This window comes from Canis lupus, chromosome 6 (genome assembly GCF_003254725.2).
Source record: "Canis lupus dingo isolate Sandy chromosome 6, ASM325472v2, whole genome shotgun sequence".
In the NCBI taxonomy this organism is placed as follows: domain Eukaryota; kingdom Metazoa; phylum Chordata; class Mammalia; order Carnivora; family Canidae; genus Canis; species Canis lupus.
In genome coordinates, this window is record NC_064248.1 from 7,446,166 (window position 1) to 7,471,681 (window position 25,516).

The following is a 25,516-nucleotide window of genomic DNA, read 5'->3' on the forward strand; positions in this document are numbered from 1 at the left end:
CGTACGATATGATGTGTGAGCCACGCTATTGTTTGGTGAAAGCAATCGCCCATCAACTCACAGGAGACCCGTCAAAGAGATGATGGTACGTCCACACTGGAAAACCCGGCAGTTGGCAGAGAATGAGAATTTTTTTAACGCATAAATATGTATGGCTTTCCAAGATAAAGTAAGAGAAACTGTAGGCAGAACCTGTTAGCTACTATTTGCATGTAAAAGAAAAACATGTATGTCTGCTGCTGCATCGTAGGCAGAGACTGTCTTCAGTAGGCTGCACAAGGAATCAGGGGTGTGGATGCCTTGGGGGAGGGAATTTGTGTGGCTGGAAGAGAAGAGCGATTGTCTTTTTATTGAAAACACTTTATTGAAAACACTTGTTTATGGAGCCTACTTAAAATATATATATATATATATATATAAGGTAGGCTCCACACCCAATGTGGGGCTTGAACTCACAACCCTGATATTAAGGGTTGCATGCTTTATCAACTGAGCCATCCAGCCACCCTGAAACCATCTTTTTAAAGAAATCTCTATGGGCAGCCCAGGTGGCTCAGTGGTTTAGCGCCGCCTTCAGCCCAGGGTGCAAACCTGGGATCAGGTTTCACATCAGGCTCCCTGCATGGAACCTGCTTCTCCCTCTGCCTGTGTCTCTGCCCCTCTGTGTATGTGTGTGTGTGTGTGTGTGTGTGTGTCTCATGAATAAATAAATAAAAATATTAAAAAAAAAAGTAAAGTAATCTCTACATCCAAGGTGGGGCTCAAACTTAAAACTCCCAGACCAAGAGTCACATGCTCTATACTGAGCCAGCCAGGTGCCCCTCCTTTTTTTTTTTTAAGGAAGCATTGAAAGCATTGTAAATATTTGATATCCTTCGAATTTGGTAAAGTATGCATGTGTTGTATAAATAACAGAATAGGAAAAGAAAACAGAAGGTAAGAGAAAACAGAACCTGTGCTAGGCGCCCACACATTCAATGTTTCCTGGGTATCTATGGCAGGTGTCTCTGCTCCCTCTTTGCTGGGGATTAAATGGAACCAGCTCATAGAAGATCAGAAAGCCACTCAGAGTGACCAGCAAGGGAGTGCTGAGCAGTGGTGTTTGGGGAAGTGCCCTCCCGGGGCAGACAGATGCCCAGGGCCAGCTGCCGCTGTGCCAGCCCCAGGACTATGACCTCTAGCTCTGGGAGAAAACCACAAAGAGGTGGACTCTAGAGACTCAGGTCTGGACACCAAGTCTGGGAGAAGGACGGTGCCCGTACTGGAAAGGCCCCTGCTCACCGAGGACCCGGTAGGTCAAGCCTCGCCCTCCTTGGGCCAAACGGGTGACATCTAGCTAGTGATTTTCCCTCTGTGAACCTGAGGGCCTCATCCAAGTTCCCACTGCGGGGGAGCTAGGAGGCCTAAGTGAAGTGACAACTGAGAAAGCCCCCTCCTCCAGAGCAGGTTCTCAAAAATCATCCATTCTGATCTTTCAGACTCAAAAGCATGGTCCCCAAAGCTCTGGACTGCCACGGCTCTCTCGCTGTCTCCTCCTGGGTCCAGATGGTTCTAACACAGACATAGTGTTTGCTTAGTTCGTCCGATTGTTCATTCATTCATCTTACACCTACGCAGGGCGTCCCACGCGTCAGGCTCGGGTGGCCAGGGCTGTCCTCCCCGCGCGTCCCCTGCCCGCGTGTCCCCGTACTGGCCCACGCCTCTGAGCACACATAGCGTCCGTGCACCTGGGGACTGGCACCGGGACCACGCCCGCCGCCCACGCGTACCGGTGGCACAGGCCACCCGGGCGCCAACCATCGTCCCCTCGCCCCACCGCGACCTCCAGCGCGCGCCGGGCCAGCAGGGCAGCAGCCCTGGGCGCAGGCTCCTCCCCTCCCCCCAGGCGGCCAATGAGCGCCGCGACCCGGGCCGGCCCCGCCTGCCCCGGGGAACCCCGGCCGCCGATTGGCCCGCCCGGGCGCACTGGCCCCCGCACGTGGGGCGGGGGCGGGGGTGAATGAAGTGGAAGCGATTCCCCCGCCCCCGCGCTCACCTCCCGCGCCCCGCGCGGCCCGCCCCCCGCGGCGCCCAGTCCCGAGCCCGCCCGCCTGCCAGCTGCGCCCGACCCCGGCGGCCGGCTCCCCCGGGCCCGGACCCGCGTCGTGGACCCGCGATGGCCAAGCGCAGCTCGCTGTCCATCCGCATCGTGGAGGGGAAGAACCTGCCCGCCAAGGACATGTGAGCGCTGCCGGGGTGGGGGCCCCAACTTTCTGGGGAGGGGCGCTGCCCCTTAAGCCTCACCTCCCGGGGTCCACGCGGCCCGCTCGCAAGTGGAGCAGCGGCGAGGGTGTGGCGAGTGTGGCCGCGGTAGGGGACTGGAAGGGAAATGGGGACAGTAAGATTTGTTGGGAGCACCGGGCGGGGCGGGGGGCTGTAAGGGGCCTTAGATAGTAAGGAGGGAGCGAACGGCGGCTCAGGAGGGGAAGGGGCTTTCATAGGACCGGAGCTGAGCGTGGGGGGCACCTCGCAGGGAGATGTACTGCCGGGGGTGTGGCTGGAGGGGGTGGGGGAGGCCCCTGGAAACGATGTGTCTTCCTCAGTAGTTCTAGAACCTTTAGTACCCGAGAGTGTGCACCTGAAACACGCCCTGGGGCCCGGGGCTGTCCCGGGGCTTCCAGCTGTGCGCCGGCGTGAAAGGTGAATCCGTAGGTCAGGAGGCCGGGCCCATGCAAAGATGGGGTGGCTGGGGAGCAGCTGTTGCTTGTGCCCTGGGCTTTATCGGAGCCATGCGGTGGGCTTACCTCCTCACGAGCATCCAGCAAGGCAGTTCTCACCAGTCCATGTTACAGGTGAGGAAACCGAGGCTCAGAGACCTGAAATGCTGGCTCGAATGGCAGAGCTGGCTCCTTGGCTCCAGAGCTCCTAACAGACACTGAGATCTAGGGCTTTCCCTGGTCCCTGGCCAGATTTGAGGTTTCGGAGCCCCTTGTCCCAGTCTGTTGTTTCTCAGTAGTCGTAGAGCTGAGCTGCCCCATCGCATCCCTGGCTCCCCTGCATCCAGCCTTAGGCAGCATCTTAGCTCTGAAACCTCAGTTTCCCCTTCTGTAAACTGGAGGTCAAAATCCCTTCAGCATAGAGGTGTTGGGTGGCTCAGTTGGCAGAGCATGGGACTCTTGATCTCAGGGTTGTGAGTTCAAGCCCCCTGTTGGATGTAGAGATTACTTAAAAATAAAATCTTAAAAAAAAAAAAAAAACCCTTAAGCACAAAGCAAGAGGTGCTCTGGCTGCCTGGAGCAGCGTGGGGGAAGGGGAGCCCTGAGGCTGCATAGGGTCCAAAGTCTGCTGCCTGGAGTCCGCCCCCCCCCACCTCCCTCCCCTGCCAGCCGCGGCTCCTCAGCCAGCTCCTAGATGCCAAGAGGTGGGGAATGGGGAGGGGTGCCAGAGGCTGGGGCAAGGGTGTCTCTCTCACACGCACAGCGGCCCCTGTGAGTTTCCCTGCTCTCTCAGCCTCTCCAGCAGTTCTAGTTCAAGGCCCCCTGGGCCCGGCCAGGCCAGCTCAGCAGTTGCTATGGCGATGGGGTGAGGGAGGGGGCTGGGCGGGCTGTCTCCGGGTGGGTTTCTTTGTTGAGGGGGGTAGGTGGGGTGGGCGCTGGGTATGCGGCCTCTGGGGAGGACCGCAGACAGCTCTGAGGAGGGTCTCAGCCTCCGGGCCCAGCCTCTAAGCACCCCCGCCCTCCAGGCTGGCACTGCTAACTAGGTCAGCTTGGCCTCCTCTGGCTGGTGGCTGCCGGGAGGAGCAGCCCCTCCGTCTGTCGCCTCCTTCTCCATCCCTGCAGGCCCCTGTGCCTGGCTCAAGGCTTTCCCCAGCCCCGGGTGGTAAAACTGTGGACTGGGGCTTCCTGGGATCCAAGGTGCCAGGTTCTTGGCCAGGCCCTGCCTCTGCACAGCCCAGGGACCCTGAGTCTCCATCCCCCGAGGAGTGGCCACTGAGTCCTATTGGTTCAGCCTCCACCATCTCTTTCCTTGCCCTGCCTGCCTCCCTCCTCACCTCCCCTCATCTTGCTTCCTCTGCCCTCCCCACAGTGGCTGGCATACACAGCTCTATAGGTCACCTGGCTCTTAAATCCAGCTGTGACCTTCCCCAACCCCCCACACTTGGGCTCTTCACAGCCCTGCTTTTGTACACGTTTAGGAGGCTTCTGCCTTCAGACACTCCCCTTCAGAGTCCTTCAGAAAACTCCTGTTCATCCTTCAGAACCCCTCTCAAACTTGTTCCCTTCCAGGGCTTTCCCTGGTGCCCTCCGGCAGGGTTGGTTCGTTTGCCGTGTCATGTGCCCTCCAGCAGTTTAGGTCAGCTGGAGTTGGGATGGTAGCAGTTGCTGCTGCTTGGGCTGCCCCTGCTGTGGAACAGGAGGGTAGGAACCGTTGACTCGTGACTCATTCATCTTGGCATTCCAGGGGCCCTGGGGAGCTCCTGGTCCACGGTAGAGGAGAATGGAGGGTGTTGAGGACCCTTCCATTTAATCCTCGTATTAGTCTTATGAGGTAGTTATGCTCAGTTTGTTGAAGGGGAAACTGAGAGACTCGGGATGTGCAAGTCACTTGCCAAGGCCACACAGCATGTAGGTAGAGAAGTCAGGATTCAAAGCCACTCTTGCTGCTGCTGACGGGCCAAGAATCCTAGCTGGACCAAGGTTGCAGGCTTGTTGCAGGCTTGCTGTCGGGCTCAGTGGGAACCAAGCCCTGCAAATGCCATGCAAATCATTTGGCTCAGGGATGGGGTGGGGTGGGGTTTGGAGATCACAGGAGGCCCTCACTGAGCTTGGAGGCAGGGGTGGTGGTGAGCCTGCCTCAGTGTGCCTCTTAAGTCTGTCTTCTGAGCAGCGTCTCTTTCAGCCGGGACTTGCACACTTCTGAGGATGGGGAGCTCACCACTTTACATAATGGCCCATCTTGACTGAGGCTGTTCTGAGGAGGGAGACCTCATCACAGCTGCCAGTGATACTCATGGGCTTTTTAATTCTCTTAAGGGCACAGAGCACAGCTGTGCTCCTTGTCACCGACAGCTTTTGGAGCCCACCTGTTCCTGTTGTGTTTCCATCCACTATCTCCCATCCTTGAGTGCATAGCTCAGCCAGACAGGAGCTGAGTCTCATAATGACCAGTGACTGCCTGGCTCCCACACCCAGTGGCCCTGGGGACAGGCCCGGGACTATTTCAGGGTTTGCCCTGATCCTTCCCCTTCCACAGCCTGCAAACTGCCAAGGGGCTAAATATAGAGGCCCTGCAAGTAGTCAGGCTGGCTTCCCCAAGTGGCTTGGGGAAGGGGAAGTGGGGCAGGGGACCGGTCCAGGGGCCTCATCAGGCCAAGGGGTAATGGGCAGGGGCACAGATCCCAACAGCTGGCCAGGGATCATGGTTTGGGCTTCTGGCCTTAGTCCACTTCTGACACTACCCCCTTTGCCCTCCTCTGATCCAGCCAGCCAGCTCCTCGCTGCCCCTGCACACCAGGTCTGTTCCTGCCTCCAGGCCTCTGCCCACTTCGGTTATCTTGCTTGTAACACAAGCCCCAAACCGTGCCGTTCATTCAGAGATTCATTCATTGAGTGAGAGCTGCCCAGTGGGCAGAGCTGGATTCACGGGTGCCGGGGTGAGGAGGCAGAGGCAGGGTAGAGGGCCTCCCCCCAGGTCTCAGCCCACACGGGACATCTTCCTCCTTCTGAGTTCCTTGTGCAAATATGCACGCAGCTGCTGGGCCCTGCCACTGGGTAGCCCAGCTCTGGGGGCCCCAGGGATCTTATTGCTGGAGCCCTGGAGTCCCCTGGCTTTGGGGTGTTGGGATGCAGGCTGGCGTCTTTCCAGGGGCTGTCTGGAGGAGGGGGCTCCTAAGTGACAGGGGAAAGGCTTACAGGCAGAAGAGCAAGGGGTTAGGACCTTGCCAACATTTACTAAACACCTGCCATGGGCTGGCCCTCCTACCAGGCCAGGGACCCGGGGCAGCTACGCTGTGAGCGGTCATCATGTGCCCCACTGTACTGTGTGGGGAACTGAGTCCTGCCAGACATTTCCGCTCTGCATCAGGACCTTTGGAGATGTTTGTGTCTCCTCCTCCCTTCCTCTGCAGGAAGAGCCCCTTTTGAGAAGGGAAGCAGGGCTTGGAATTCCCCAACCTCCAACATGCAAATCACTTCCTTTTTATGGACCCTGGGCCTGAAAGGCACTCCCAAGACAGTCCTCACCCCCTTTCTAGTCTGGGACCAGCCCTAGGCCTGGCTGGGGCTGCCCCCACCCCAGGAATCCCCCACCCAACGAAACCAGGGCACCTGAGCAGTCCTGGGCTGGTCTTCCCCTTCCTTCTTTCCCAGATGGCTGAGAGCTCTAGGGCAGACTGTTCATTCTTTCATCCTGTGAACGCTCCTGGGCCCCCTGTCTTGTGCCCGGCTGGCCCTGCCTTAGGCCCTGGTGACACAGAAGTGGTTTAGTCAGATGGGGGTGGCCGCTGAGGACAGCACATCCCTAGCAGTCCTGGGATGGAGGGAAAGATGGAGAGGATGCCTGGCAGAGGGACCAGTGGGTCAGAGGGGAGAGCCTACTCTGGGACAGGGACAGGCAGGCTCTGAGAGGCGGGGGTGGGGGTGAGGGGTGGGGGGGATGCTGAGGCTGGGAGGTAGGCAGCACACTCCAGGTAGGAAGAGCAGAGGAGCATGGGCTGGGGAGAGAACAAGGTGCCGAATTGGGTATTGAGCATAGGGGTTTCTGGAGCTGGCCTGGAGCTGTTCCCTTCTCTGACTGTGGTTTCTGTCCTCCTTGGGGCAGAGCCCGGTGGGGCTGGAGGAAGGGGCTCCTGGAAGGAGCATCCTTTCCCCAGCAGGAGGGGGCAGGGGAGCTTTTGTCACCACCAGCTTCCCAGACTGATGGGGGATGGGGCGGGGCACACGTTTTAGCCTGAGGAGCTCTTAGGCTCCAGCCCAGGCCCCCTGTGCCTCAGCCCTGATTGTCCTTTCCCTAGGGTGACCGAAGCCTGAGCTGCCTGGGAGCCCCTGGACACCCCTACCTACCCTTGCCCCATTGGCCTCTCAGTCCGGGGTCAGCCCCTCGGTCCGTTGGTCAGCCCCTCCTTGGCCTTCTGTCTTGCAGCACTGGCAGCAGTGACCCCTACTGCATCGTGAAGGTGGACAATGAACCCATCATCCGGTACGGCCCCTCGTTCCAGTCCCAGCTGCGGGTGGGTGACAGGGCTGCACCTGTTCCTCCCCACCCACCCCACCTGGTCCAGCTCACATCTGGCGTAGGGGGAGGGCTCAGAGTATCTGATCTCCTGTTCCTGCCCCCTTCTCTGACACATCTGCTGGTAGGTGAGAAAACTGTCCCCTCACTCCTCCCACTGATCACACTGACCTTACGGCCCATCCAGGCATTAGATCCAAGGGCCTCTCACCAACTCTGTTTCTTTCTATGATCTTTAGGGCCCTCAGAAGGGACAGAGGATGGTGATTAGTGACAGCAGCTGTCGTTTATGGAGTACAGTCTGCCGGGCCGTGCGCTAAACCTTTTGTAGCCCATTTAAAAGTTGCAACAAACTAGATGTGATATTATTGAATTGCATTTATAGATGAGGAACCTGGGGACTCAGAGAGGCTAAATAACTTGCCCAGAGTCACATATCTAGGAGGTGGCAAAGTCAGACCAGAAGCCAAATCTGGCTGACTCCAAAGCCTGAGCAACTTCCCCCTCCCCGGTCCTTGCTCTCCCTCGGGGCTCCTGCTCTCTGAGAGACTCCCATGGTGGTTATATCCCAGAAAGGCTACTTCGGGCTAGGGGGCCCCCGCCCGTACCCAGAAGAACCACTTCCTCTGGATGTGCCTATGTCCACAGGCTCCACAATCCTGGGCAGGGATTTGAGGTCCCATCCCCCTGTCTCTTGGGCCTCTGCCTCAGACTTCATGTCTAGAGCCTCCCCACTGTTCTTCCCACCCGAGCACCCATCACTGACCACCACCCAAAGCTGCCAGACTCATGATTCTTCCCCCGGTGCAAATAGGACCCCAAATCTTCTTCCACATTCTATCTATCAAACCATGATACCAAGAAGGGGACAGACAGGATGGCTCTGATTGTCTCTGTGACAGACAGGGAGACCGAGTCTCCAGAGTTCAAATGATCTGTACAAGAAGTGGTTGAGGTGAAGGTCATCATTTGTGCCTTCATCCACATCCTTGGGGGTTTCAGCTCCCCACCGCCCCCAGTATCCCCTGCTAAGTCCCATGAGCTCTGTCCTGGAGGCTGGCCAGAGCTGGATGAGGCTCTCTCCACATAAAACTTCTCTGGGTCAGGCTCTGGACTGTGGCTCCCAGGCCCCCCAGGAGGACTGTTTAGTTCCAGAGTCAACTTGGCTAGTCCCCTGTTTCCACCCTCAGCGAGTCTGCTCAGCATCAGGGGCCAGGGTGAGGCTGGGAGGCCAGCCCTCTGGTTCTAGAAGGCTCTAACACCGTCCTGTTATGTGACCTGAGGCCAGCTATGGCCACCTGTGGTCTCAGTTTCCCCAAATGGAAAGTAGCCTGACAGACCTACCCAGGGCAGAAAGGAAGGTCAGGAAGGAATGATGGTGGACAGTGGGAAATCATCAAATAGCAGAGTGGGAGTGGAAGGGGATATGGAGAGAGGTGAACCTAAGTCACATGGCCCTGTCCTGTCACGTCCTGGGACCCGTGGGTGGCCCAGACAGGTGCTGAGGGTCCTCTCCTGCAGGACAGCCACTGTGTGGAAGACCCTGTGTCCCTTCTGGGGCGAGGAGTATCAGGTGCACCTGCCGCCCACCTTCCACGCAGTGGCCTTCTACGTCATGGATGAGGATGCCCTCAGGTGAGTGGGCCCCCACTCCTCACATGGGCCCAGCCCCTGCCATCTGCCTCCTCCCTGCCCGTGTCACTGCTGGGACTGCTGGTCACTTTGGATCTTCTTTACAGCCTGGAAGGAGGGGGAACCCCAGGTGGGTCTGGAAGGGCTCAGGGTTTGAGTGTGCAGATGTCTGTGGGGGGCGGGGGTGTTCACACTGTTCACCCCACATCGTACATACACATGCACAGCAATAAAGGTACAGGTGTGTTGGGCTGTGCACGGGCGGTGGGGGTGTGTGAGCTAGGGAACCCAGAGAGCATGAACTTGGCATATACGTGGGCACACATGTCTGTCCATGTGCAGAAACCCAGCATGTGCTCATGAGAGTTTCCAGAATACAGGGCCCACAGGAGGGTCATTGGTCCTGCTCTAATAGGCTGCTGTAAATGACTGGAGTGTCAGCCTCCCTGCTTCCCGCAGGGCCCCTAAACTGGGAGGAGAGGGGTCCTGGGCTCTCTGCAGAGCCCTGCCCAGCTCTGGCTCCCTCTCCATCCTCCAGCCGGGACGACGTTATCGGGAAGGTCTGTCTTACCAGGGACACCCTGGCCGCTCACCCTAAGGGTAAGATCCCTGGGAGGGAGCCCATGGCCTGCTCTTTCTTCTCCTCCCCTGGCCTCCCTCCTCTCTCCCTCCACTGGTCAGCCTGGTCCCTGGCCTTCCGCCAATTCAGAGATGCTTGCTCGAGGCTCCTTCACCGCCCATGCTCAGGGAGAGCCATGTCTGCCCTCCCTGGAAGGGCCTCTGTGTCCTGGGTCCCCTTCTGTCCCTTGTTGGGACCGCATCCCTCTAGGGCAAAGAGGGGCTGCTAGTGGTGGGACCTGGGGTCCCCTGTCCCCTCAGCCTGGGCCCCAGTGCCGCTCTGTCCTAAGCCTGAGGGGTTGGTCTGTGGCTGGACTAGGCCCCTTGGATGATTGCTGGGATGCTGACACTGTTTTGAGGCCTCACTGTGTGACCTGGGGCAGGTGCTGCCACCCTTGGGATGGGTGCCTGTCTGCCAGTGAGGGCTCAGACCAGGAGCTCTCAGTTCAGGTTCTCCTTGCTCGAGCCCCTGTGACTCTTCCCAGGCCTTTCCACCACACACCTGCTCCTGTCTGTGAGGCTGGGGCAGGCGTGCGGGGTTGGGCGGACTTTGCTGACTCACGGAGCCTCTCGGCCCCTGCCAGGCCAGAGGCCTCTCCTGCCCGCTGCCCCTGCCAGCCCCTCAGGGTCCAGTGGCCCAAGGGATGCTGGTCCCTTGTGGCTACCCCACTGGGGCTCAGCCCCTCCTCTAGCAGCCCCAGATAAGAACCACTGTTTTAAGATGGAGAAACTGAGGCCAGAGAAGGTGATCCTATCATGAGTCAGGGTCAGCAGCAGGGCACGATAGTAAGGACACAGGGGTTGCTGGATTTGGATTTGCATCAAGCCTCTTCCAACTGCTGTTGCTCAGCTTCCAAGCCCATGTCCACATCTGTCACTGGGGATGACAGCCCTTGCCTCATGGAGGGGGTCCCGAGGGGGTGGCAGAGGGGCCCTGTGACGCCTGGCAGGGCTGACGGATAGGGCCAGGCCCCCAGCTGAGCCACTGCTCCCACAGGGTTCAGTGGTTGGGCCCACCTGACGGAGGTCGACCCTGATGAGGAGGTGCAAGGCGAGATCCACCTGCGCCTGGAGGTGGTGCGAGGGCCAGGGCCCTGCCGGCTGCGCTGCTCTGTGCTGGAGGCCAGGTGAGGCATGCACAGGTCTGGGGTAGGGGTGGGGGACACCCTCTGTGACTGCCCACCTGCTGTGCCCCCCCTCCATGGCCTGGCCCTGCACCTCCTCTCACGGAGGCTGGCGCAGGTGGACAGGGGAAGGTTCAGTGAGCTGAAGGTGTTTTCTGGGTGACCCCACACAGAAGGCTGGGGGACACAAGTCCCCCTTAGGGGACTTGGTGATGTTCTAATGGTGGAACTTCAGGCAGTGGGGGTAGTAGGTGAGAGGGGACTTCAAACTCTGAGCATGCACCCCCAGTGCCATGACTGGGCTTCCCCTGGGTTTAACTCCAGTATGAACTTGGCCTGATGTGTGTGCGCACACCCGTGCATGTGTGCATGTGTGTTGGTGGTGAGGGAGGATGTCCTCAGTGGGGTGAAAGGAGTTGCTGAAAAAATCCAGATGGGAGGGGTGGGTTCTCTCCAGGAGGGACAGTGACTTGGGTGGGAAGGTTGCCTGAGTCACCTGTGACAGGACCCCCCTCCCCCCCCAGGGGTATTTTTAGTTGCGGGCTTCCCTCCTGTCTGGGCCTGAGTGTGAGTCACACACACGCTCCATGAGCAGTACCTTCCCTTCTGGCTCTAACCCGCCTCCACAGGGTCCTTCCCTGCCTCTGGGGTGGGAGGGCCTGGCCTGGCCTGGCCAGTGCCTGTAGAGGAGCGGGTCCCCGCAGGTTGGCTGGCTTCCCTGGGAGGAAGATCTCTCTCCTGCCAGTGAGGCTGTGGCTCCCCTGACTGCATTTTCTGTCCTGGGACTAAAGTGGGGAAGAGGCACAAGCAGATGGAAAGTGTGTGGACTTGAGCAGAGGCACCTTCACACCCTCACACCCAGTCATTCCCACCCTCCGGCCCCGTGCCCACCCGCCTCCTCTCCCATCAGCCTTGCCTGGCAGTGGGCTGTGTGTGGCTCGCATGCACGCACACTCACACATGTGCACATGCTCACACATGCTCACACCGCTCACACATGTGCACACACACTCACATGCTGAGACTCCTGGGGACGCTTAGCCGCTGCCTGGGCGAGGGGAGCAGTCTGTCCACACCTCTGTGCCGAGTGTGGGGGGGCACCCTTGGCCCCCCGTCGCCCCCTGTTCAGACCCTGCTGGCATTCTGGGAGGCCTAAGAAGCTGTCTTTGCAGAAAGAACATTTCTCCTCGCTTTTCTGGGCAGATTCTCAAGGCCACGTTCTGGAATTCTATTAGACGGCTCTGAGGAGGAAAGAAAAGCAGGCATGAGAGGCTTTAAACTGAAAATATGGAAGAGGGATCCCTGGGTGGCGCAGCAGTTTGGCGCCTGCCTTTGGCTCAGGGCGCGGTCCTGGAGACCCGGGATCGAATCCCACGTCGGGCTCCCGGTGCATGGAGCCTGCTTCTCCCTCTGCCTGTGTCTCTGCCTCTCTCTCTCTCACTGTGTGCCTATCATAAATAAATAAAAGTTTAAAAAAAAAATTAAAAAAAAATAAATAAATAAAAAATGAAAATATGGAAGAGAGCAGAAAATCGTATTTACAGTAAATGGAAGAGGAGAGGGCTTTGCTGTTATTCCACAGAAGGTTCTGAGCCGGGGCTGCTGTGACCGTGTTTGGGCCTTGCAAAGGATCGGCAGGATGGCTAATCAGGGCTGCTCTCCAAGATGCACCATCCCAGTCAGGAAATACTGCAGGGCAGGCCTTCTACAAGCCCCATTATCTCAATTGTTGGGGTTATCTTCTCCATTCTACCTATGGGGAAGCTGAGGCTCAGGGAGCCAGCCCCAGCTCAGGGATGCCCTGGGAACAGGGGGTGGGATGGGGGGCACAGCCCAGGAAGGTGCACTTGCCTCGATGCACTTGCCTCCACCGCTCTCCAGAGCAGAGGAGTTGCAGCAGCTCGTCTGCAGCTGTCAGGTCAGAGGAGCCACAGCTTCCACCTCAGGGGATCCTTGCCTGGTATGGGTGCCACAGGGAGGCTGGTGGGGTGAAGGCTGTGAGAACCAGCATCCAGAGAATGAAGAGGTGCTGTCCACAGTTACCCGGCTTGCCAGGGTGTGGATGAGCCTAGCCTGGTGTGGTTACCCCACAGTGGTGGGGTGACAGTCTGGGGAAGGAGATGTGAAAAGTGGATGCTCTGCTTCCCCACAGAGACCTCGCTCCCAAGGATCGGAATGGTGCATCTGACCCCTTTGTCCGAGTGCGCTACAACGGCCGGACGCAGGAGACCTCGGTGAGGGGGTTGGGGGTGGCGGGCGGGCCCTTATCACCTGGGAGAGGCAGGCTGGGACTGCGGTCTCACAGAAGAGGTTTAGAAAAGTGGGTGACCTCAGTGCATAGTAGGTCCCAGCCCTTCTGGCATCAACCCCTACAGCCCCAGCTGCCTCTCACTCCCAGCCACATGGGCCAAGACAGCCAGTGTGGGGTTCATCTGCATGGTCCAACAGCTCCCCACACTGCTTTCCTCACCTCCAGGAAACAGCGTGGGTGGTGGGCTCAGCCCTAGGGTGAGGAGGGTGTGGAGTCCTGGATTCTCAGTGCAGTCTGCTGCCTTTTTGCTGTGTGGCCTTGGACAAGCACCTTACCCACTCTGGGCCTCAATCTCTCCCCTTGAGAAATGAGCAGAGGTTTGGACAGGAAGTTTATACCTCTGCTGTTGCAAGGCCCCTGCAGGGATCCCAAGTGGGGTGTCTGGGGTGGCTGTGTCTTTGGCTGGGCCTTGTTCCCAGGGTGGGGGAGGTGGGGTTGGGGGTGCAGGGGTGGGGCTTGGTGTCAGCTCTCCCCCCACTCATCCTGTTCTGGGTAGATCGTGAAGAAATCATGCTACCCACGTTGGAACGAGACGTTTGAGTTTGAGCTGGAGGAAGGGGCTGCGGAGGCGCTGTGTGTGGAAGCCTGGGACTGGGATCTTGTCAGCCGGAATGATTTCTTGGGCAAAGTGAGTGCCCCGCCCCTTCCGGCTGCACCTGCCACCACCTTGGAGCCTGGCCTCCATCCTAGCACTGCCCCCAACCACACCCCCCACCCCACCGCTGCCCCAAGCACTCCCCAGAACCAGCCACTGCTGTTCAGGGACCCCCAGAAGCAACTCCTCCAAAAGGAACAGTAAGTTGGTGAGGAGGAGAGCTGAGGATATCAGCCCTAGTGTGGCTGCCCTGCCTCTGCCTTGCCCTCAGGTGGTGTTCAATGTCCAGCGACTATGGGCAGCACAGCAGGAGGAAGGCTGGTTCCGGCTGCAGCCCGACCAGTCCAAGAGTCGGCGGGGAGAGTGAGTGTCCAGGCCTGGCAGTGGGGCTGGTGGGCTCTGGGCCCCGGGGGGGGCGACGGGGGCAGTGAGTGCAGCTGACAGTTGGCTCCAGCAGGCAGGCGGGTGGGCTGCGCGGGGATAGGGGCTGACCCTTGCCTACTAGGCCAGGCTCGGTTATCCTGGCTGATCCTGCTGCCTGGCCCTTCTCACAGCCTTGGACTCAGCCCTGTCCTCTGAGCTCTGAGGCAGTACAGGTCTCTTGCTTTCTACCTTCTTGGCAGATTCTGGAACAGGCTCACAGATCCTTTCCCTTGAGGGGTTTCTCAGTAGACCTCAGACCAGAGTTCAAGTCCCCAGAGCTCTGACTCTCCCCCAGATTTTCCAGGAATAAGGTTACCAGATAAAATATAGGATGTCTGCTTAAAGCTGAATTTGAGACGAACATTGAATAATTTTATAGTGTAAGTATGCCCCTGCAGTGTTGGAGACAGACTTCTAAAGATACTCAAACTTAACTGGAGGCTTATATTTTTATTTTGGTAAATCTGGCAACCGTATCCAGGAAGCCCTCTGGGCTCAGCCTGAAAGTAGAGGATCAGCTGTGTCCCCCACCTTGGTTAGTTCAGCTCTGCCTCTGCGGAAAGCCCCAGACTCCCTATCCCCACCATCGACAGGGCAGGGGAGCAGGGCAGACGGCTGTGTCCAGGAGCAAGGCATTTCCACAGAACCAGCCGAGGGCCATGTGGACAGCTTCTACTGTGTGTGACGCCATGGGCTGATTAGCATCATTTTGTGAACTCTGCTATGCTTCTGGAAGTGGGGGCCTTAGAGACAGTTAAGCCTCGGTCAGTACTGTCACCAGGAGGGATTCGAGCAGGGGAGCTTGGCAGTTAGGTCTTTTGTGGCAAGTTGCCTAACCTTCTCCAGGCAGGTTGTTAGGACGACTGGGGATTTGTTTTACTGTGAAGCCTATACACGACGGAGCTGTGCTCTGAGGGTTTAGAGATTCAAGGCTGGGGAGCCCAGCATGTCCACCTGGGTCAAGCTCAGAGTCCAGGGAATCCAGAGGTGACAGGGAGCCAGGCTGTGAAGATGGGTGGAGGTAGGAGGGGCTTCCCAAGCAGGGAAAGAAAGCAGCTTGGCGAAAGGTCAGGACGTGGGGCAGTGCAGGGAAGCAGGATGGAGGGCATGAGCCAAGAGGCTGTGAGGCTGGTCGCAAGTGGGGAAGATGGAGGCAGTGGGGAGGGGGCATAGCCCCGGCGGCCTGGGTCCCTGGTGGAGAGGTGGAGAGGTCACAGGCTGCCCGTTCCAGGGGCAGCCTGGGCTCCTTGCAGCTGGAGGTGCGGCTGTGGGACGAGACGGTACTCCCCTCTGGCTGCTACCAGCCCCTGGTGCAGCTGCTGTGCCATGAGGTGAAGCTGGGCACCCAGGTGAGGGGGCCCCGGGGGAAGGTGGGGGGTCCGGGGACAGTAGGCCTGTCCTCCCTGCCCTTCTAAACCTGTTCTCAAGAGCAAAGCTCTCAGTTCTCAGGATGGTAAGGAACTAGCCAGTGCCCAGGGCCCCTTGCCATCCCTTGGGAAAGTGCCCCCCCCCCTTCCCCATGGTCCTCTGAGGTCCTCAGGGTGAAGGGTTTGGGTTCCCCTGCGCCTCCTCCAACCCTTCCTCTCCTTGCTGCCTCCCACAGGGCCCAGGGCAGCTGATACCACTTATTGAGGAGACAACAAGCACGGAGTGCCGCCAGGATGTGGCCACCAACCTGCTCAAGCTCTTCCTGGGGCAGGGACTGGCCAAAGACTTTCTGGACCTGCTCTTCCAGCTGGAGCTGGGTCGTACCAGTGAGGCCTGGGAGGGGGTGGCCTGTCTGAGGGTTTGATGGAGAGGGGAGCCAGGAGCCAAGGACTCCAGAGATGCTAAGAGGGGAGAAATCTGGGAAGTCTTCCTGTAGGAAGCTGCTGGGTCTGATTAGGAGGCAAAGGAAAGAGCAGAAGGCAGAGGTGGGGCAGTGGGCTGGGAGGTGGCGAGGAAGTTCCTTGCAGAGGGTCCGGTTTAGAGTCCTCTGTCCTCCCCCGACCTCCGACCCACTAGAACCTCTGCTTGTAGGTGAGGCCAACACCCTGTTCCGGAGCAACTCTCTGGCCTCAAAGTCCATGGAATCTTTTCTGAAGGTGAGATTAAGGGGTCTGTGGTCCTTCTTTCATAGACGAGATGGAGGTTCAGAAGGGCCGAGAGACAGTGGGAGCTTAAGCTCAAGTCTTCTGTCAGAGCCCGGGGCCCTGTAGGCTAAGAATGTCATGCATCCAACCACGCATCCGCTCACGGGCTCCTTCGTGCAGCAGGCAGGTGCAGCAGGCGGTGCCGGGGTGGCTGGGAGGCCAGGTGCGGGGCGATGGAGGCAGGACCAATGCCACTCCCCACGGCCCCCAGGTGGCTGGGATGCGCTATCTGCACGGCGTCCTGGGGCCCATCATTGACAGGGTGTTCGAGGAGAAGAAGTACGTGGAGCTGGACCCCAGCAGAGTGGAGGTCAAGGACGTAGGGTGAGGCCGCGGGTGATCCCTGGGGCGGGGGTGCCGGCTCTTTCTGCCTGGGTCTACCTTTCGTCGCTCTGCCCCCCTGTGTCGGCTGACGCCGTACCGCGCCTGCCTGGGGAGCCCCTGTGCGAGCCGCGTGCAGGGGCGCTGACCTCCTTCTCCGCGGGTCCGCTCAGGTGCTCGGGGCTGCACCGCCCACAGACGGAGGCCGAGGTGCTGGAGCAGAGCGCGCAGACGCTGCGCGTCCACCTGGGGGCGCTGCTGAGCGCGCTCAGCCGCTCCGTGCGCGCCTGCCCCGCCGTGGTCCGAGCCACGTTCCGCCAGCTCTTCCTGCGCGTGCGCGAGCGCTTCCCCGGCGCGCAGCACGAGGTGCGCCCCCTGCCGGCGGGGGAGGGCCGCGGGCGGGGCTAGAGCCGCAGGCAGGCTCCCCGCGGTCGCGGTCGCGGTCGCGGTGGCGGTGGGTGGCGAGGTCCGGCCTCGGCAGCCCAGCCCCGCCCCCCCCCCCCCCCCCAGAACGTGCCGTTCATCGCCGTCACCAGCTTCCTGTGCCTGCGCTTCGTGTCTCCTGCCATCATGGCGCCCAAGCTCTTCCACCTGCGCGAGCGGCACGCGGACGCGCGCACCAGCCGCACCCTGCTCCTGCTGGCCAAGGTGCGGCGGCGGCCGGCCCGCCCCAAAGGCTTCGGACTCCCCGCCTGTTCGGCCCTGAGCAGCGGGGGGATGGGATGCGTCCCTGAGCCGACCCGGTGCTGTCCCTGTCCCTGCCTCCGGTTCTACCGCGGGAGCAGCCCGGGTGTGGGGGCGGGGAAGGTGCAGTGCGGGGGCCCTTGACCCAGCGCCGCCTGGCCTTGCTGCCGTCACCCGCAGGCGGTCCAGAACGTGGGCAACATGGACACACCGGCCTCCAGAGCCAAGGAGGCTTGGATGGAGCCGCTGCAGCCCACCGTGCGCCAGGGTGTGGCTCAGCTGAAGGACTTCATCACTAAGTTGGTGGACATCGGGGAGAAGGAGGGTGAGGCTCCCCGCGGGGCCCCGGGCCACCCTCTCACGTTCAAGTTTGCTCCACCCCTGCCCAGTGTGGCCCTGCCCACAGCCTGCAAGTCCTGTTTGTGCTGTGCCCCGTGTCACCACCTACCCCTGTGCCTCTTTGGTCACACTCACAACCCCCTGCCCCCCGCTGCCTGGGCCCCTGGTGGCTGTGCCCCAGCCCTGCCATCATCCCTGGGCTCACGCGTTGCCCTCCCTCCCCGGCCCAGCAGAGCTGGACCTGCAGCGGGCGCTGAGCTTGCAGGCACCACCGGTGAAGGAGGGGCCACTCTTCATCCACAGGACCAAGGGCAAGGGCCCCCTCATGTCCTCCTTCAAGAAACTCCACTTTTCCCTCACCACCGAGGCCCTGAGCTTCGCCAAGACACCCAACTCTAAGGTGGGTAAGGAAGGAAGGAAGCAGGCAGGTGGGGTTGCGAGAGTTTATAACACCCTGGAGGCACCTGTGCCTCCCTCGGAGCCTGTCCAAAGGTCCACTGGGATCGGAGAAGAAAGCTCGGCAGGACCAGCCTTCTGGTGTTAGCCGCAGGATCTCTAAAGACCCGTGGGGAAGAAGCTCCTCTGCCCGGAGGGGAGGCAGCAGCTGCAGTGTCAGGCCTGGCTGTTTGGGGCATGAGTGGGGTGGGGGGCAGAGGGCTGCTTCTGGGAGATGAAGGAATTCGAGGAGGGCTGGAAGGGGTCCTAGTTTCCAGCCCTGTGTATGGAGGAAGTGTCTCAACTTTTCTGAGTTTTGGTTGGTGTCTTGGCCAACAAATCAGGGGTATTGGTCCCCACTTCCCAAGTTGTTGAGGGCAGAGGAGATGGTTGCTCTGAGGATGCAGAGCCCGGGCCCAGCATAGGGCAGGATCAATTTTTTTTTTAAAGATTTTATTTATTTATTTATTTATTTATTTATTTATTTATTTATTTATTTAATTTATGAGAGACATAGAGAGAGAGGCAGAGACACAGGCAGAGAGAGAAGCAGGCTCCATGCAGGGAGCCCGACGTGGGACTCCATCCGGGGTCTTCAGGATCCCACCCTGGGCTGAAGGCGGCGCTAAACCACTGAGCCACCGGAACTGCCCCATAGGGCAGGATCTTAACCAGTGGTGTTACCGAGGGCCCTGGATTGGCCTCCTGTCCATGCTCTTCTCCCAGGAAGGGCAGAGCATATACGTCTTGGATGGATTTGCTGACCCCTAGCTGGGCCTCCCCACCAGCCCCTTGCCAGCCAGGCTCTGGGGACTCTGCTGGGGATGGCCAACCCAGCCTGAGCAGCTGATGGGGAAACTGAGGGGGTGAGGGAGCTCCCTGGGTGACCTGTCAGCCTGGCCTCTCACTTTCCAGCTTCCTCCACTCTGGGCAGCTGCCCAGCGCCTGAGTCCCCCTTGCATTTTCTGTAGCCTCAGCAAAGCTTGGCAGGGCCTTCCCTTATCACACTCTGGGCCCTTTCCGCTCCTGGGCACTGGGCTCTGCCGTTTTGTGGGCACATCCCGTGCATCCACCTTCTGTTTGCTTCCTGTTTCCTCTCCAGCAGCTGCTCCCCAGAACAGCAGGCAGCATATCCTCTGCCTTTTGGGAGGCCCCACCCCAAGATGGCTCAGATGTGTGTCCCCAGGCCTCCCTCCAGGGTTTCCCACTCCTCCCCCAGAGATGACCCTGCCCTTCTCTGCTCGTTTATGAGGCCAGGAGGGGTGGTGGGCTCGGATGCCAGGCTGGGGTTGTGTGGGTGCTCTCCTGAGGGCCATGGGAACTGGTTGCTTGAGTGATGAAGGCCCTGATGAGTTCCAATGGGAAAGCCCAGGGGCTGGGGGCTGCTAGCACAGGTTCAGTTTCCTCAGGTTGGGGGCTTCTCGGGGACATGAATCTGTCAGACACAGGGCTTCTCCCTGTCCCATTTGTATCTCACCGTATCAGATGATGGCAGGAGTGGGGAGGGGCCGGGAGGTGGGGAAGGTAAAGGTAGGTGAGAAAATTATTCATAAGGGAAGAGGCACAGGGCCTGGTCCGGCGGGTGCTACTTTCCAGGCCTGAGGACTGCTGGGAGTCCAGACACTTTTCCGAAGCTCAGATCTCCCAGGACCACTGGGAACCCTCGAGAGGCCAGGCATTTGGTCACTATCTGTCTGGCTGAGGTCACTCACAGAGCTGGGTCCCCTGTGCCAGCCCCTGGTGCTGCAGATGCGGAGACTAAGGCCCAGGACTAGGGCGTGGAGTGGTTCTAGCTCGGACCCTGAGTCTCCTTGTTCTGGCCCACTCCAGAAAAGTGCCCTCATCAAGCTAGCCAATATCCGGGCAGCAGAGAAGGTGGAGGAGAAGAGCTTTGGCAGCTCACACGTCATGCAGGTCATCTACGAGGATGACGCAGGCAAGCCCCAGACCATCTACCTGCAGTGCAAGGTGGGGACCATATGGAGGACACTCAAGGGGAGGGGTGCTGTGAGACTAGCCGCCTGGTGTGGGAGTGAGTCAGGCCCAGCAGAGTGTGAGATCTGATGTGAGTGCACAGTGTGTGTGTGTGTGTCCTGGGCTCTGGGGACCTGTGCCCATGGTGTTCCCTGGGCCCGTCTAGACGCCCACATGTAGGTCTCTGTGTAGTCCAGTGTACGGATATGTACGTTCCTGTGATTCCAAGCTTTGCACATTGTACGTTTGTGGGAAACTGGATTTCTGAGTATCTGTGTTGGTGCCTATGTGTTTGTGGTGCGCGTCAACGCATATTAATCACCTGTTTACACAAGCATGTGGCTTTGAGTACATGCTCTCAAATTCTTCTCTTTAGGTATTAACTCATTCATTCATCTAAGACTTGTTTGTGGCGCCCCTGCAAGGCTCCCGGCGCTGTTCTTGGGGGTGGGATACAGCGTCAGAGGACAAAGCCTTGCCTTTATGGAGCTTGTCCCTCAGGAGACGGATGCTAAGTGAATATGTAAAATGTCACATGGTGACAGTGCCTTGGAGGACACAAGGGGAGAGGGAAGGGACACAGTCGTGTTTAGTAGTGTTTAGTGTTTAGGGGCATGCTACTCTCCCCGAAGGGCGAGCAAGAGGGCCTCTGACAGGTGGCCTTTGAGCTGGGACATTGTGAAGGAGAGAATGTCTAGGGGAAGGATACAGGGAGTAAGAAGGAAGGCTGGAGTCAGAGGGGGTCTGGCTTGTCCCTGAGAGTGACTGTCCAGAGCCACAGGGGAAAATGGTGACAGTGAGGCCACCACATCTGGTTAGCAGGTCATACACTGCCCAGGGGATGGCTGAAGTAGGCCCACTCTGTTCATCGGCCCATGTGCCTGGGAGCTCCAGGAAGGGAGGGAGGGCTTCCTGGAGGGGGTGGCCTCAACCCTCCCACCTACCCTCCCGGCATTCCATGCAGTGTGTGAACGAGCTGAACCAGTGGCTGTCTGCGCTACGGAAGATGAGCATCAGCAACCCTGGCCTGCTGGGCTCCTACCACCCCGGCATCTTCCGCGGGGACAAGTGGAGCTGCTGCCACCAGAAGGACAAGTCAGGTGAGAGAGGAGGCCTGTACCCCCTGACACTGCATCTGTCCACAACTGGCTCCAGGGTCCTAGCTGGGACTGGGGCCTTTGAGCCCTGGCTTGTTGGCCTGGCTGGGGAGCCACCTGTGCACCTGCGGGGACTAATCGGGGGCCGGCTAGTCCCTGCGGGTGCTCCGGGTGGGAAGGGTTCTGTGACAGGGTAGTTTGGGAGATGGTGTGTGGTGTGTGTGACACACATGGGCACGTTGAAGACCCTGCAGAGGCCTGAAAATGAGTTGGAATACCGTCTCTGATGCCATGTAATCCAGCACTCGGAACTCACGGGGAGTTAGGGGAACCCTTTCTTGCCCAGTGAGGGAGGTTCTGGCAAAACCAGTGTTCCAAGAACACACTTCAGGAACTCCTTGCTAAGGAGGGCACATGAGGGCTCCTGAGTTTGCCAGTGCACACCTGGCAGCCTGATACCGAAGCTGCGGGTGGGGGGACTCCAGGCACCAGAGGGATGGCCCATATGAGCTTCTGCTAGAACTTTCCGTGATAGCGGCAGTGGTATGTATCCGTACTGCCCAGTACTGCACTTGTGCTTGTCACGAACATGTGTGGTTAGGCTTGAACCATGGCCAGTGTGGCCCAGGAACTGAATTTTAAGTTTGTTTTAATTTTATGTAGTTTTAATTAATTTAAAATCAAATGGCCTCCTGTGGCTAGGTGGCTACCCTATGGGACAGCTGAGTTCTGGAACTGTTAAGATCTTCCTTCCCTTAACCTCGGTCTGCTTTACAAAATTATTGTTCCCCATTCACAGAAGAGACTCAGCCCCTGGAGCCTGTGGCCTCTGGGCAGGGCCCAGCCTCAGCCCCTGGAGCCTGGCTCGGGGAGGCCCTGGGAAGCTGCCCCGCCTGCTCCAGACCACCCCTGGGTCTGGGAGGGGGCAGTGGCAGCTCTTTACACGGGCATCACTGGTTGGTTGGCCTGACTTGCAGCCCCTGCTCTGACCTTGGTGGTGATAAATCCTGTCACTGGGGAGGGGGGCTCCCCATGGAGCTAGGAGGCATAGGGCCTGGTAGCCCATTTTATGGAGGAGGAAACTGAGGCTAAATGGGCTGATGCCTCTGCCAAGGTTGTAAAACCAACGAGTGACAGGGCCAGCTCCTTCCAGGGCACAAACCCCTCAGCTTCCATCCCCATGCCACTCCCTTCTTCCTTCCAGGCAACCAAACATCCAGAAAGTTGTCCAGCCCCCTGACTTGTGTCTTGTGTGGCTTCCGTGCTCTGCAGTCATGTATCCTTGGCCCTGGGCTCAGGAGTAGACCCGAGAGGGATGAGCTGCTGCCCTCCTGGGGCCCCTGAGGCCGTTCTTGTTCCCCTTTAGCCTCTTGTGTCCCCACCTGCACTATCACCAGGTTGGATGTAAGCTCTCCCAGGGCCTGCCCATGACTCTGCCCTCTCTGTGCCCCCAGATCTGGGCTGTGACAAGACTCGGTCACGTGTGACCCTACAGGAGTGGAATGACCCTCTGGATCATGACCTGGAGGCCCAGCTCATCTACCGGCACCTGCTGGGTGTGGAGGCTATGCTGAGGTGAGGAGGCCTATAGAGCCCCAGGGAATGTGGCCAGCGAGGACCGGGGTGAGGGACAGGGCCAGGGCCAGGGTGAGGGCTCAGGACTGGTCCTTGTGGTCGCTCTTCCCACTGCACATCAGGCCGGCCCCTGCCCTGCCTGCCTGGGACAGCTACACCCGCGGAGGGGCACATGGGCCTCTGTAAGCTCTCCCTCTGTCCTGCCCGGGCCCACCCAGCCTCCCAGCCCGTCCGGCCTTCCCGTTGTGCCCTTGGACCACAGAGCTTGTCCTCAACCCTGGCTCTAGCTCAGAAATGATCAGAATGCCTGGGCCCTACCACACCAACTCAGAGTTTCTGGAAGTGGAGTCCAGCATGGGGATATCTCCAGGCAACCCACTGCTTCCTAAGAGCGCTGTTTCCCTGAGCCTGCTGGAAGGGGGCAGTTTTCTAGCCCAACCCTGGTCCCGGCAGGGCCCAGGACAGGTGGTGGTGGTTGTCCGTGTTCCTCATCGACTTTTCCAGGGTTTAATCTTTCTCAAAACCCTTCAAAGCTCATGGGGTCAAACTGGAACCACTCATTCCCCTGTGAGCCACAGTTTCCGGTAGCTTTCAGGTCATTCTGCAGCCACCTCCTTTTTTGATAGTGTGGCCCCCTTGCTTGGTGACTTCATCCTCCACCTACGGGATGAAGCCACCACCCTGTCTTCTCTGTTCCTGGGACCCACAGTTGTCCTCCATTTAAGCCAGGAAGCGGCAGAGCAAAAACTCGAACCTGAGCCACCTTGGGTTTAGGTGGGCCCCAGCACGGGACCGGTGCCCATGGGCCTCACCGTAGCACCCTGCCTTGAGAGCCTCCCCACCTCCAGAACCACCCTTTCCATTCCACACCGCCAGACCTCCTGCCCCATTGGCACCTCTGATTCCGACTCAGGGGTCTGTCCTTACTCCCCGTCGTAACTGATCACTGCACACTTGTGTTGGGAACAACACTGATGTATTCTCTTGCAGTTTGTGTTGAATAAGCAAATGAGCAGAGCGGTTAAGGGACCAGGCCGACCCCACGGGGCCTAGAAGGCATTTGAGGAGGAGGAGCCTGTTAGATCTTAGCAGAGGGACACATCTCCTCCAAAACAAACCTGGGAGACTCAGAAGGGCCAAGCCAGTGCAGTCCCTAAGCAAGGAACTTCAGGCATGAGGTCCACATGGCTGCTCACTCTTCCTCCATGTGAGCTCCTGGGACTGTGCCTGAGGACCAGGGATCTCTGGTGAACCCCGCTTAGGACTCGTGCTTAAGTTGTCACCGTCTCCTCTTCCTATAAGAAAGAGACTCCTTCCACGGCCAGTTAATATGGGGGATTTTCAGGCCCCAACTGGCCCCTTTCCCCAGGGCCCTCCAAAACAGAAGTGACGTTCCAGAGTGCCTTCCATCGACCCACCGCTGGAGGTGGGGAGGACCAGTGGGGGCTGGAGAGGGAAGGTGCTAGGGGGCCAGAGGACCAAGGCCTGGGCCCCTGTTTTTCTTCCCCACAGAAAGTGTCAGCCCCCCACTCCTGGGATCCCCTCCAGCTCGGGAGGCCTGCAATGGGTCACCCAGCCTTCCTGGCAAGGGCACCACGAGCTCTCATTCGGTCCTCCCCTACAGGGAGAAGCAGCGGGAGCTGAGTGCAGCAGGCACAGAGGCAGGCTCTGCACTTAGGGGCTCAGGGGAAGGTAGGTCCTCCTAGCTGGACTCCCACACTGGCCTAAGTTCCACTCAGGGGTGCTGTGGGTGGGGCCCAGACTGGTGCTGGTGGGTGAGGCCCTGCCTGCTCTGCCCTCATCTGGCATCTGCCTCCAGCCCCCAAGGATCCACTGGCCCAGCTGTTCCAGGTGCTGCAGGACCTCCGGGAGGCCCACAGATCCAGCCCAGCCAGCGTACCGCCCTCGGAGACAAACCGCCTGCTGGAGCTGCAGACGTGAGGCCTGCCCCACATGCCCTCACTGAACCCCCTGCCAGGTGCTCGGAGACCCCCCCCTGGTGCGCTTTCAGCTCTTCACATCACTCCGTCTCACTGGGGAGCGGGGCTTAGGGCTCTCCTGGGCTGGGTGGATTGGGGGCCAGAGGCCCGTCCTTGCCCACCTGTAGTCTCTAGGGGACTTTGTGAGCTCCTTCTCCTCTATGAAGCCTGGCTGTTCCTCGCAGCCCTTGCAGCCATCGCTGGCACCACCCCACTCTCTCCAGGGGCCCTCTCCTACCCCGGCAGACCTAGCCAGAAACCAACCCTAAGATGGCCCTTGACCAGGTGGACTGATACTCCTTGGACTCACAGAGGTGGGAGGGAACATGGGGCCCACCCAGGAGACCAAGCCTTGACCTCAGCATCCCCTCAGCTCCTGGCCATCACATCACCTGCTCCCCTCCAGCCACTGGCTGGGCCCCCCCGGGAGAGCTTTGCGGTGCTGTTGCTGACAATAAACCTGCTGTGACTGCTTGGGCTCTGGGGTCTTGTGATGGGGGTCAGTAGAGGGACTGGGCTTGGTGTGGATTCCAGTGGCTTCTTGAGTGTGGCCAAGGACCGGAGCCACCAGAATAACCTTCGTGCATCCCCTCTGTTCACCCCCCCACACATCCTGGGAGGACTTGTTTCTTCCCCCAACTGCTGTTCCCACCATACTCCTGGGACCCCTGCTCCATCCCCCCCAGGCTACAGAGCCTGAACAGTGCCTCACCTTTCCTTCCTGCCCCCAGGTGGCTGAGCCTGCACCCCCCCTCCGCCATCACCAACACCCTGTTCTCTGGCTCCTTCCTTAGGACCTCACACAAATCCTCATGCTTTTTGAATCTCGGTGGGTTTCCAGGACCTTGTGGTCCGGAAGTACAGAGCCCAGGGTCCACTGCACCCTAATGAGAGTGAAGGGGAAAGTAGTGTGCACTACTTATGGGGCTGCCACAGGTAGAAGCCTGGGTTTGAACTGCATACATAGCCCCCCAGTGGTGTCACCGCCCACCCTCTCTTCCAGGAGGGTCCTGGATGGGGTGGCTGCTGCAGCCTGTAGGGGTGACAGTGAAGCAGGGCCTGGCACTG

The 25,516-nt window shown here is 59.3% G+C and overlaps 1 protein-coding gene across 7 annotated transcripts; it reads left to right on the forward strand.

Moving 5' to 3' along the window:
- Positions 1-2,059: 2,059 nt before the first annotated feature.
- On the forward strand, positions 2,060-24,925 carry RASA4B (RAS p21 protein activator 4B). Of its 7 annotated transcripts, XM_025425894.3 has the most exons (21): positions 2,067-2,220; positions 7,120-7,176; positions 8,731-8,844; positions 9,380-9,441; positions 10,457-10,586; positions 12,736-12,817; positions 13,391-13,522; positions 13,761-13,852; positions 15,144-15,261; positions 15,516-15,666; positions 15,932-15,996; positions 16,256-16,368; positions 16,539-16,731; positions 16,876-17,013; positions 17,230-17,374; positions 17,622-17,788; positions 19,654-19,791; positions 20,762-20,897; positions 22,349-22,469; positions 24,094-24,161; positions 24,289-24,925. In XM_025425894.3, the coding sequence occupies exons 1-21, from the start codon at positions 2,156-2,158 to the stop codon at positions 24,408-24,410; spliced, it is 2,409 nt and encodes an 802-aa protein (XP_025281679.1). In that variant the 5' UTR covers positions 2,067-2,155; the 3' UTR covers positions 24,411-24,925. The 7 variants fall into 7 exon arrangements, with proteins under 7 accessions (XP_035573064.1, XP_048967034.1, XP_025281680.1 ...); XM_049111077.1 differs by lacking the exon at positions 24,094-24,161 and having other exon boundaries at positions 2,061-2,220; positions 8,731-8,971; XM_025425895.3 differs by lacking the exon at positions 19,654-19,791 and having other exon boundaries at positions 2,061-2,220.
- Positions 24,926-25,516: the final 591 nt, after the last annotated feature.

Excerpts from the sequence above, each read along its gene's own strand:
- RASA4B (XM_049111077.1), top strand. Across the intron at positions 15,667-15,931 it reads GCTGGAGCTGGGTCGTACCA|GTGAGGCCAACACCCTGTTC; the intron begins GTGAGGCCTGGG and ends CTCTGCTTGTAG. Across the intron at positions 19,792-20,761 it reads CCATCTACCTGCAGTGCAAG|TGTGTGAACGAGCTGAACCA; the intron begins GTGGGGACCATA and ends CATTCCATGCAG.